This window comes from Chlamydotis macqueenii, chromosome Z (assembly GCF_036417535.1).
Source record: "Chlamydotis macqueenii isolate bChlMac1 chromosome Z, bChlMac1.mat, whole genome shotgun sequence".
Lineage (NCBI taxonomy): Eukaryota > Metazoa > Chordata > Aves > Otidiformes > Otididae > Chlamydotis > Chlamydotis macqueenii.
Window position 1 is genome coordinate 9,619,008 of NC_141593.1, and position 12,745 is coordinate 9,631,752.

General features: G+C 46.2%; 1 protein-coding gene across 3 annotated transcripts in view; it reads left to right on the forward strand.

The window, feature by feature from the left end:
- The first annotated feature begins 5,751 nt into the window (after positions 1–5,751).
- LOC104485914 (phospholipid-transporting ATPase ID) overlaps positions 5,752–12,745 on the forward strand; it is a 102,508-nt gene continuing 95,514 nt past the window's right edge. For 2 of the 3 annotated variants that reach the window (XR_015261503.1, XM_086771293.1), the window contains exons 1-3: positions 5,752–5,898; positions 6,021–6,393; positions 12,457–12,535. Coding sequence is in view for 2 of the 3 variants with exons in the window: in XM_086771293.1 (XP_086627419.1) it covers positions 12,493–12,535 (43 nt within the window). In the remaining variant the exon portion in view is untranslated. Of the gene's footprint in view, positions 5,899–6,016; positions 6,394–12,456; positions 12,536–12,745 lie in introns of all 3 variants that reach the window. The other variant, XM_086771294.1, reaches the window with a different exon arrangement.

Consider the following 12,745-nt stretch of genomic DNA (forward strand, 5'->3'; position numbering starts at 1 on the left):
TGACTCATGTGCCTTTGCCGTCAGGCAGAGTTTTCCTTACTCTTCTCAGAGCTCAAAGAATATGAATTACGACAGGTCAAGAATTCACCCACTCCCAGTCATCAGCGCCAGAATAATACACTCCTACATACTCCTGTCCTCTTTTGAGACCATGTCCCTACGAAGATGCTGGTGCTGCTTCCAAAGCAAACATCAGTTGGTCATCCCAAGCTCTCCTTGACCTTTCTGAAGTGGACTGTCTTATCACCATTTAGCCAGCAAAAGCTATAACAATATAATAAGGACCTAATAGAGAAAATACTGCTGTAAAATACACAAAAGATCATTGTTAGTAGGGAAAATTTAATCAAAGGCAGCAAGTTGCCACCATAATTTTTCCTGGCAGGATAAATGTGATTGTAACCTGGAAAAGAGACAGTACAGATATACATGCACATGGTGCTTTTAATTTGGAATTATGGTTAAAGTGTTTATGAGCATAATGGATGTGACAAGATATTTAAAGGAATCCTCTCAGAATGCAACGGAGCTTTTCATGTGAAGGTTAATTGACTGTCAGTGCAATATCTGTTAGGCACCGGCGCTTGCTTCGCCATGGCAGAGGAGTTTACAGAGAGCATACAGGGGCTGAGCATGGCCAGGACTGGAGCATCTCTGGGAGGCTACAGGAGATTTAACATTGTGTAGCCATCATACGGCCCCTCCAGTGATGTTATACCGTGACAAAAGTGCCATTTCTCCCACAAGTGCAGCCTGCTTTTCCCACAAGCACTGGTCGTGGGAAGACTCTGTGAAATGCCGAGGCTTTTTGTTGGCCCAGCATGGGTTGGCTTGCCTCTGTGCATTCAATCACAGGGTCCCGCTGTGGGATATCCTAATTCCTCCGTGGCTCAAGCTGGGTTTTTTGATGTGCGTTGGAGGAGTGTGCATGTGATGGTGTTTGAAGTGTGACCAGATAGAGCACATGTGCTTGTGGCAGCTACTGCCTTGCAAATACAGCAGCAGGGCTTGTGTAACACCCGTGTTGCAAAGGGCACTTCAGTCGGAGCCTCTAACAAGCGGGGCTTGTTGCTTTGCCCTCAGCTATTGATTTTTCTATTCACGTAGGCATGATTAGCTTTTAACGAGCCCTCCCAAGAATTCCCCCCGAGATTCCACTTTGTTCACTCATGATGATTAGGAAATATGCGCTAAAAGCAGCGTGGACACATCTGGGGTTAGCTGCAGCGGCTGATTAATCCCTGTGCTTTCCCCATGCAGTCAGACACGTGCAGTGTTGTAGGCAAATGAAGAGACACAGATTTATAGTCCAAGAAGGTAATCCTGAGACAGGTAGAGCTCTGCCAGCTCCCACTGACTTCTGTGTCCATCAAATCACCCGATTTCTCATGGGATCACAGCCAACAATTCAGGTACCTGGGAGAAGACCCTTTGCAACAGCCCTTCCCTACCAGAGCCGTGAAATTTTTGGCCAGAAGGAAGTTCGTAAACACGAGATCCCAAATCTGGTGGGAATGGGACCTCAGAGACGAGATGATCTTGGGCCTCATTCCCTGCAGAACTGAGCTCAGGTTTATCTTCTCTTCAGTGTAATCTGAGCAGCTGAACCCAGATGAAAGCTCTTTGACCAAAAGGTTTTCGGCTCTGCTCCCTCTCCTATGGGCTGCAAGGGGACGATCAAGAGAGACTACTTTAATTTCTGGTTTAAAACGTCAGGAGGAATCACATTCACAGGTGTTGGTTCCAGGAAGATGAGATCAATAGTCACCACAGCAAGTTGCTGCTTTCTTTTTAAAGGCAAGAGGCTGTGCCTTTGTGGATTTCTCATGATTTTCCCCAGCTGATCAGTGTTTGTTAAAGGCCTGGACTACCGGGCAAGGGGCTCTGATGGAGAAAGGGGATTTCTAGCCATGCACCCTTCCCTCCTGCAGGTAAGTGGCACTCCACCGAATCCTGACCAGTATGAGTCACGTTATTCTGCATACACCCACTGAAACTATTTTCTGACCATTTCCATTCGGTATGTACCGTGTCGGCTCCCAGCTGCTGGAGTAACTGGTGAGGTATGGGAATATTTCTGCATGAACCAGCGGGGCTGATGCTGCACACCGCAGTTCAGATCACACCCAGGGAGATGGATGCATATAGGTAGGAATTCACAGCATCCCTTCAAATTGAGTTACTTTGAATTTCTACCAGTTTATCAGTTCCTTGGAGCAGCAGTTAAATGAATTTGGCTTGAGTAGCTCCCAGCAGGCAAGCACAGCCCTAGAGCAACTGGTTGTTTTGTTGCTGCCTTCTTGTGTCCATTTCATTTTCCTCCCATAGCCTGGTCATCATAATAGGAAAATGTAGGTTTTCTCTTTCCCTTCCCCTGCAGTGTCGTGGCATGCTTTCTGCTGCCAGTTGGACAGTTTCACCTGCCACATCCTCCACAGGGATCAAGGACACTGCCAGCATGCTTCATCTTTCCTCACCTGTGATACAGTACATTTTGAGACCTTTGATCGTTCATTATTCCCTTTATGATTGTGCTGTGTCCTGGACTATGGCGATTTGCAAACTGGATGTTCCTCCTACATTATATTGTTTGAACAGCTCTCTGGTATTCAAGGGGTGTGCATCAATGTCCCAGTCCATTCCCTTCAGTCTGGTATTTCTTATGCATCCTACACCGACTTTCAACAGCAAGAGGATGCAGAAACTCTGTCATAGCAAGGGCAGTTGGGACAAGATGCCCATCTGACCCCTCATAGCCATTGCAGGTGCTCATAAAGACAGATGTGCCAGTGGTCCCCAAAGAGAGGTATGGTCCTTCCCCTTCCCCTACGCAAGGAGCTCCTCACTGGCCAGGAGTAGTCAGAACAGGGGAGAAAAATTAGGATGAGGAATGCATAGGCTGTGGAAGAAGATTCAGTCACCTAAGGCTGACCCTTGCTGGTCAGGAGGAAACCCTTCAGCACCACATAGAAAAGCTTTTCTGGAGTTGTGACTCCCACAGTCACCGTAAGCAATGTGCTTGCCTGGTTTGGGGGGCTGGAGATGAGGCTCTTTGGGTGGAAATGATCCCTGGACATTGCACTGGTTCGGAGTGTGGGGGGAGCCCAGCTCGGCTCAGTTGGCCACAGCTGCTTCTCTGCAGTGAGAGGTACCAGCCGTGGTGGAGCAGGTCAAGCTTCAAACCTTGCAGGTCAGGAGTTGCAGACTGGAGTTACAAGAAAGACAATAAGGGAAAGCAAAGATCATCAGTGCTTCTTTTGAACTATACAGGATGCTTAGGAAAGCATCTAGATTAACAGTAATTGTAAAAACAGCATTGACACAGGGAGGGCTCCTGACGGGGACTGGTGTTTAGTTTGTCTACCCTGTGGGATGCTCCAAGATGTGTTTCTCTCCTGTTTCTCTCCCATCCTCTAGCTAACCTCTCCAGTTACTTGGGGATGTATTAAGCCACTCAAAACCTTACTGGTTCACCAGATATATTTGTGTCTTGTGTGGTCCAGAGAGGGTCCTCTGCTTTCTTGGCTTTGCCGTTTGGAGGGAATCTGGTCTGGAGGGTGGACTGAGAGCATCCCTTAAACCTCAGTGTCAGTAAGTCTTCTGTTTGCATCTGATCCAGCACAGGCTGAGTGATTTGAACTCATTCTCCCAGACACAGTCCTAGGATAAGGTCTTAATGCCATGAAATCAAATCCCTCTCATTCTAAGCTAGCCCTCTGTGACTACTGGGCAGCTGGGAAGGAGGAGAATTCAGAGGTGAAGCACTGCAGTTTGGAGGTAGCTGCCTGCTCATTTACTGGCGACAGACTGAACTTCTTATTCCGGCAGCTATGGGTCACAGCAAACTCACCGCTGCCGTGCTGCAGCTGGTCAGCTGAATCTCTGCCCAAACCAAGCTGGCTGCCGTGGGAGCTCAAACACCCAGCATAGATGTACGCCCTTTATGCAGGCACTGGAATTTAGACAACTGACACTGCAACTGGCAAATTTGCAAATGAGGGTGCGAACGGTGTGATCATTGGGAAGATGCTACCCAGGGACCAAAGTGTAAGGCAAGGACAAGAGACCTCAGAGCTGAGGTTGGAACACTGAGTCACTTCTGCTCTTCTGAGTGCTTCCACACCTGCTGAACTTCCCCACATGAGCAGGTTCACCGACATCCATGGGGAAGGCATAGCTGAAGAAAAGTCATTGCCAATGTGCCAGGAGAAATCATTAGCAAAACAGCCTACCCAATTTTCACCTCTTTTAAAGTCTAAACAAGCCCCAAGGCCAGATGATTTTGTGAATCTACTACCATGTCAAAGGAAGGAGATGAACATAACTCCAGGAAGGAAGAAATGACTGCGGCCAAGGTCAAAGCAGTAACAAACAAGTGTAAAGACAGCAGCGGAGAAAGCAGGAGTAGTGTGGAATGAATTGTCATTAGCTAGCATATTAAAATGGGGGGGAGGGGAAAGCAGAAGAAAGTTCTAAGAAGGAGGAAAACTCCAGAATGAAGCAAGAACAAGGGGTTCTCCAAATATGCTGAAGGATCGAAATTAATCCAGATCCTCGTACTTTTGGTTGCAGGAAAAAACGTGATACTCGTGTCTGTTGATGTGGAGATGGGGTGTGGGTGGTGAGAACATGAGAAATGGCTAGTGCAGGGGAAATTCCTTCTCAAGTTGCTTTTCAGTTCAAAAATCATCTCAAAATGACCTGGATCTTGATGAGATTAGTCCTAGATGCCTCCCATGCTAGCTGTTTGTATGGATCCTTTGTGTTGGAATTAGGAATCCAGTGCAATGAACATTGTCACAGATAGGTGTAGCTTGGAAGAATAACCCTGAAGTCATCGTAAAGGGGCACAGGCTCCTGTTCCTCTTTCAGGAATTCCTTATGGTGCTATAGGGTCCTCTTCATTGCCGCTCTGCACTTCAGCCTTTGTGACCACTGGAGTACTGCCATTGCAGCATCCTCCACAGCTTTTCTCTTGACAGGACTTCAGAAAATTTCACCTTTGACAAAGCCTTGGCTCTCGTGTTACTATAATTAATCAACTGATTAATGCATTTGAGTGTTTGTGGGTAGGTTTGAAATTAATTCTAACAATGTTCACAAAAATCTGTTGGGAAAACACAGAAGATGAAGGAAAAAAAATAGAGATAAATACATCTAGAAAGATTTTATGTTAAACTTTTTCTCTTTCTGTCTGCAATAAATTGGCACATTCCTGGCAGGCATTACTGTCAACGCAACTTAGGGAGATACCACGGTGAGCTTAGAATAATCGCAATTCACAGGTATAGGGAAGCAGGAGGTGAATTAAATTTGGGCAAGTTTCAGCCTTGCAGTATACCTGGTAGGTAAAATGCCAGGGGACTGGCCTATAGGAGGGCACTGTACTGTGAAAGGTCCCAGAATTTGGAAAAAAAAAAGTGAATATGTGGTTCGTCGAAGGTAAGAGAATGAGTGGGAAGGTCAGGAGGCTCATGGAAGCACTGAAGGTTTTGGTGAGGAGGGTCCCTTTGACAGCGGTGGGGCCAGGCAGGTGTCCCAGAGGCCAAGGGGAGGTCATGCTACCAGGGATGAGCAAGCCCTGACGTTTCAGCTCCGGAGCAATTCTCCTGCCGGCTGGAGGAAGTTCTGTGGTTGAGTTATGCAATTGTGCTCTATGAGGTTTTTCTCTGCACAGTTTTTGCTACTTGCAACTGTTGAAAAGTGGATGAGGTGGAGCCTTGGGATCAGCTTGTAGGATATTTCCCTGACCAACCTGCATTACGGGCACAGAGAGAGGGGCTGCTGCTGGGAAACTGATCCCTTACAGTGTTCATCCTTTTTAAAAGGAATTTGATATGTTGGACTCTTTTTCTCCCTTGGTTTCCTTTTGAAAGCTTCCACGTCGGCAGGAGGCAGGTAAGGTGAGCAGCAGTTGCCTTTGGGATCAATTGGGGTGCCCCAACCCTAGGTGCTCTGCTTTTCTGTTTTACTCTTTTGCAGCTTGTTGCGCTGAAGCATTTTTTTTTTTTTAAAGGGAGCTACTACGCTCTCCCTATCTACAGGAAACAGAATTAAAAAAAAAAAAAAAAAAAAAAAAGGAAGCATTTGGCCAGGAGCCCAGCCTGGTGACTGAAGAAGTAGGGAACTTGGAGTAAGTTTAGTTACCAGGACATTGCATGGCAGAGCAGGTCCACGGTGGATGTTAAGGGGCTCAGAGACATGCACGCGATGCCCGTTCCACCGCGCAAAGAAGCTTTGCGCTCTTAGATGACTGTCCTGGCGCTGCGACTACAAGGGAAGCTGTTGGTCTTGGGAGGGGATAAAGCTGCGTGTAAATGAGAAGAGAGGAGTGTACTGGAGTGCTATGGAGGGCAGGAACTTTGTTGCTGTGACTTTTACAAGCCTTCAAGGGTAAGATTTAACACTTTCCTTCCGCTTGTTTCTTTTCTCTGCCAGTTTTTTGGGGGGGCAGAAAACTTGCCTTTTTTTTTTTTTTTTTTCTCAGACCCCAGAGTGTTGCAAAGCGTAATCAAAGCACTTGGGGTTGAGCTTTTTCCGCGGGCGAGCCGATAGACTTCTGGGTGGGGTGAGCTGGGCTGTGAATGATTTCAAGCAGCAGCAGCAGCCGGCCGGGGAAGCGGCTATTGTTTGCACTGTTTCGGGGGGAGCAGAGTGCAGCCTGCGTTTCTCTTCGGGAACTCTCTCTGCCTCCCCTCTCGATGGGTAACTTGAGCGTTGCGACTGACTTCCCCAAAGGAGCTCAATGCAAATTTTCGACTGCCATCCTGGTGTCAGTTTAAAGAGTGTTTTAGTGAAGACAGATGGAGGATATTGGATCATTACTTTAAAACGTGGCAGATAACAGACTGAGTCTGTTTCCCAGCAATTACAGCTAATTGCATTGGCACATTTGAGTGTAGGGGGTAGGAGCAGGCAGTTTCATGGGTTTCTGTATGTATAGCTTGGAACAACACCAAAAAATAGCCGGAGGGGTAGTTCTCCTCATCCAGGATACCTCTTTGGGTATTTAAAAACCTGGAGAGGTTTCAGGGATACTTTCCAACTCTTTGCATGGAGCTTGTCAATTTAAACCGGAGTCACCGCTCCTTTCGTAAACCCTGATGCCAAGCATCACCATTTATAGCTTCTTAAACTTACTCCAGGTTGAATTCAGGCAAATCTGCCTTCAGCCTCGAAAGAGTGTTATTCTGGGATTAAAAGCACACTTTTCGGTTGTCCATCCTGCAGCTCACTTTCTGTGTTTCCCCCTTGCAAAGCAGGCATTGGTACAACACGTGCTACTCCCTGTTTTGCAAACACAAGAGGATGCGAAGAGGAGCGGAGAAACACAAATGCTAATGTATCCCAAGGTTAAAAGAGTGTTAGGACTAATTATTCCTGATGGCTGAAATTTTTGTGTTTGCTTTCAATAGGGGAAAGCAAATGCATTGTACTCTTTGGAACAAAAATTTGAACAATTTGACTGAATCAGTTAGTACACCAGAAGTTTAAAGGGATCCCTGTGTGAAGATGCCTCTGTGTGGCACATCACAAGGTCAGTCCATGCCAGGTATGCCAGGCCGCCACACGGCTCTTGCTGAGGCGTTAGCAAACATTGCACCGACTGTGATGTCCTTCACCATGACACCTGGCAGTGAACACGGCTCTCTTGCTTTAGGGCCTGACGTTGTGCACCCCCGTAGCAGGCATGCGACTGAGGCATGGAGAAAACAGGGAGTTGGGGCACCTAGTGTCTTTTAAACCTTCAGTGTTTTTTCTGTTGTGCCTCCAAATCCAGATTAAAGTGATACATCTTCAAAATCTGGGGACGTAGATTTGGTTCGTCTTGTGCTATTTAACAGCATCACTCCACCAAGAGCTCCACAGGGCAGCACGGGCAGTCTTGAACCTTGTCTGTCACGATGTCGAGTGCTTGGGATCTACTTTATCATATATGGATCTATTGGTTGGATATTTAGTACTTTAGCATTAAAAAAAAAAAAAAGTTTAACACCTGTGGGTATTTGTGATTGTTACATGAGCTGAATACAGATGAAAAAAAAAATTAAATTATAAATGCTTTTCACATGCAAAACCTGACCTGACATAAAAGCTGGTGAGTGAAGGCATGACATGCTTTCTGAACTTTTACTTGGACAGGGCTATTTAAGCTTTTTAGGGTGTATACATACCACACTATGTTTGGTGGCAAAACTGACTGGAGAAACCTTGTTCTCCTGCCTAATTCCCCTGGACTCTGTGTGCTTGTTTCTAGCATTACAGCATGATTTGCTGCCCCCTCAGATCTACTAAAACCACTGCTTGGGCAGGAATTTTGTTCTGTACCAAACTACGCCCCGTGATCTGGATTAAAACAACCCTTCCAAAAATTACTGTATTTAACATGGATCATTTCACAGAGTCTGGGAACAAGGTGATGGGAGCAGAAGCACAAAGTATTTTCTAATCCGTATTTATCATTGAATCTCGTGTAGCAACATCCAGAGAAATAGGGCCAAGAAATTAGCCATGTGTTCCATCTGCAACATCTGCTCTCCATTCATCTGACTTGTGCCATGGCTTTTCTCAGTTAAATTACCCCTTCTCACAAGAGCAGGCTGTAGCCTTTGCAAATTCCACATGCCGCAGCTCATGGCAACCTGCCCCTCATGCAGGAGGAGCTCTGCGTTGTCAAGCCAAAATCTGGCTCTCGTCTCTGTTCAAGAAGTCTGAACTTGGTTTGTGAGAAAGGGTGCCTTCCCTCTTCAAGACCTGTCAAAGTAGCTTCTTGCTGTGGATATTAAAGTGCCCAAAGCCCATGATTAAACAGTCAGAAGCCATAAAGCCAGTAGATTGTCTTCACAGAAGTGTAAGCTGTAGCTAGAGAGTCTGTAGAGCACTGTAGGTACCAAAGCCTTCTCTAGTGAGGAGGGGTAATTTATTCATAGCTTATACCCCTAAATCCCTATATATGAGGAGCTGGGAATTTGAGCTTTAAATCATTTTTGATACAGGCTCTGGAAACATGGGGACGTAACACGTGTCCTGTTAGGCAGAGGAGTTGGACCTCCATGATTACCGGTTGATTACTAAGCAGTGCAGGGTACCAGGAGTAAACAGAAATGAAAAAAAAAAAACAAACAAAAAAAATTGAATGGAAAATGAAACAGCAAATAAAAGTCCATAAGGGCTGACACACTCTGTGGAAGGCAACTTGAGGACATTTAGGCCATGCTTCACTTTGCGTCTGAAAATAGCTGGTGCCGGGGAAAACCAAGGCGGCCAGGAAATTGCCTTTTTTCCCTGACTACAGAAAGTTTTTGTCTGTTTTATGGGCTTTTGATTAATTCAGGAATAGGAGACTGTGAAGGTGTCTTACCAAAATTTAAGAAGTACTTCATGCCGCATGAAAATGAAACACGAGAGACATTTTTTTAAAGAAAGCACAAAGGGAAATTAAAACTGTTGCAGTGAATGTGAGTGATACAAGGCTGAAGACCCATCATTGCAACTTTGGAGGGATTTAAAAAATAGAGAGACTTATAAAGAAGAGTGAAAAGGGATATGAATTTTGATTACAAGTGGAATCTGGAAAAAAAAATACCCTGGGGGAGATTGTTGATAGATACAACTAGGTGCAAAGATCTTGGACCCTGCAGGAAGGATTGCAAGTCCAAATCACCCCAAGAAAAAGACTTGGGACTGAAAGGCAGGCAGAGCCAGGGTCAGATGAGAGACCACCTCCGGCTGTAGAAGTTGTGATAGCTAAAAAAAAGGGAGCAGTACCTGGACCACCACCAAAAGGGACAACTCCATCACCATTGGCCTAGGTTTGTTTTCGTGCTTGCAGGCAATGGTCAATGAACTCTCAGACTGAAGACAATGTGAAGGTGTACTGGGACAAACTGGGCTGTGAGCAGCAAGGCGCTATAGCCAGCGCCAGAGTGACTTGCTGGGTAAAGGAGAATGAGGATTAGATGCGTGAGTCAGTAACAAAGCCACAAAGGACGATCTTTGCAATATTATGAAAATAAAAGGTACATCTCAGTGCAATAGGGGTGTGTCAAGCCCTTAATGCTGTCGTGTGTGTGTACCCATTGCACACAGACACGTTCTCAGATGACCTTGTGGTTTGAGCAAGCCAGGAATTGAGTTTTGCATAAAGGACCAGGTCAGCTTGGGAAGGATTCGTAACTCCTGGGCTTTAACTAAGTAAGCAGCTATCACAAATCTGTGTGATGGAAACGACGTACCAGAGAGGTAATCAGTACAAATGGGTATGGCAAAGTTATCACCCCCATCAGCCCTAAAAGACAAGGTTTTATGGGAATGATGAGCCTGTAAGGATATTTGTGCTGGCTGTGATGCTAACTTAAATTTGCTGCTCAGTGAAGACGTTCAATGAATGCAATCCTGATCAAACATGCTGAGAAGCTGAAGGAACTAAAGATGCCCTCCATGCCAAAACAGTGTATTGCTGCAGTCTTGTTGTCATACTGCGGTCGTGCCAGAAACCGGTGATTAAAGAGTCACAGTAATTAACAAAAGCCATGTGTCAGAGCTGAAGGAAGTTTCAGGTTTTTTGTTTGGGATCTTAACTCCATTGTTTGTTTCATGTTATTACTGCTGAAAGAAGGCTTGTATCCACCCTCTCTTCTCTGCTCCCCCACAAATACAAACATCATTTTTTTCCCCTCTGCTGAAATTATATGCCTTGCCAGTTGCGAGCACAGCTGGGAGAAGTCTGGCAGTTGCAGATAGTCTTTCTAAAACATTTGGCAAGTACAGCCAAATCCAGAGTTTGGCACTATAACCGTATGATGATTATCACCAGCCAGCCCCTGCATCCTTATGCTGCCTGTGGACAGTGATTATCAGACCTGTGGCTCCTGGTGCTCTAGGAAATCTGAGGTCCTTACCTCTGGGTATGTGGGTAGCGTGTCACGCTCCTCCCTCAAGCTTACGAGGAGCTCTCAGTGCTGGTCAGGAGGGTTTTGTAAGACATAATAGTAGCTCTAAAACATGAAAGAAATTAGGTTGAAAATGATTGACTGAGGTCAGTTAGGGATGGAAAGTAATGTTGGTCAGCAAGGTTGAGAAAGCTTTAGGTTGTGACATTGAATATTGTAACTTTAAGTGGTTTAGCTCCATGGACAGAGGAAATTTTGGGGAGAGGTGTTCCAGCGTTTGTTCCAGAGAGCAGAAACCCTTGGATCTACATGGGTGAACAGAAGAGGAATCACACTCCAGCACAGTGGCCAAAGGGGCTCCTGAACATGGCGGTGGGTGGCAGGGAGCACCGTGCCAGGCAGCGCAGAGCTCATGGTGGGCGGCACTTAGCTGGCTGGCGGGCATTTACTTGGCTATTTGCTTTGTCTGAGGCTCATTGAATTGCAGCCGCTAAATATAGCTTTGCTTTAACATCTGGAATAGAGATCTGCACAGATACGCAATAACTGTAGAGTTTTCCTTAGAGTTTACCTTCATTGTCTGAGCAGATGTGAAGCTGAAGCTTGCAGCGGGCACTGTCCAGTGACGATGTACCAGGCTCACCTTTGGGCAGTGCCATAGACTGTATTTGCATTTGTGTGTTTCCAAAATACGACATATTTGCTATACTTGTCTCTTTAGACACCCTTGCTCCGCACAGAGAGCATAGGATGAAGTGCAAAAACTTTGTTCTGCCACCTAGAAAACTTGTTCTAGGTAGATTACGATTCCCTCAGATGTCTCAGCCTGGCTCCACCGGCCAGTTAAGCAACTGGTACAACGTTCCTGTTGAGCTGGGCTCCTCTAGGCAGTGCCAGCTTAACCCAGGCTTTTGCAGCCAGGAGGGGAGGAGGTGTACTCAGACCCATAGAGGCAAGTCCACCCCACACGCTGAGAGTGACCAGCAGATGGACAGCAATGGGATCCAGCACGTGTCGCATGCGGGCAGATGTACAGGAAACCAGTGCTTCCCATTGCTTCCTCCTCTTCAGGGAGGCTGGTCTTGCCTCTGGGTAGTCACACAGTTCCTCTGTACCTTAAGTACAAGCCCTGTGGGTCTATTTCTCCTTTTCATACAGGGCCAAGGTAGTAGGAATGTTCTTTTCAGTCTCTCCTCCACCGGCCCCTTCTTTGTGCTGTGTCAGGAGATGAACAGATCAAAATGTCCGAGGTAAAGTAATGGCCATGGTGCTTAGGGGGTTTGGTTCTTTCATTTCATGGGCACAGAATTATACGTAAGTGCTGCATCATGTCACACTGCGGGACTAGAAAGCCCCACTGCTAAGAGCCTCATCCAACCTGGCCTTGAATGTTTCCCCATCCCTGGAAATGTTCAAGGCCAGGCTGGATGAGGCTCTGAGCAACCTGATCTATTCGGGGATGTCCCTGCAGGGGGGTTGGACTAGATGACCTTTGAAGGTCCCTTCCAACCCAAACCATTTTATGATTCTATGATTGTGAATTATGTTCTCTTTTCTCTTGCAGAATTTCCATGGAGTTGGACTAAAATAAAGTTCTGGGATGTCTCTATTTGGGTTAAAATTTGGAAAGAAGAAATTGAAAGGTAAGTGCGGCCTGGTCATGCCATTGTCACGGGTGACAAACTCATGAATGTAAACACAGCACACGTGCAAGCCCTTGAGATGGTGTTTGTGAGCATGTCTTACACCCACCAAGCAGGGAGGGAAGACACACTTTCTTTAATTTTCCTGCATTTCATACTGCCTTGGAGGAGTGCGGCAGCCTGTGTGCCAGTGAACGGGGGGGACACTCA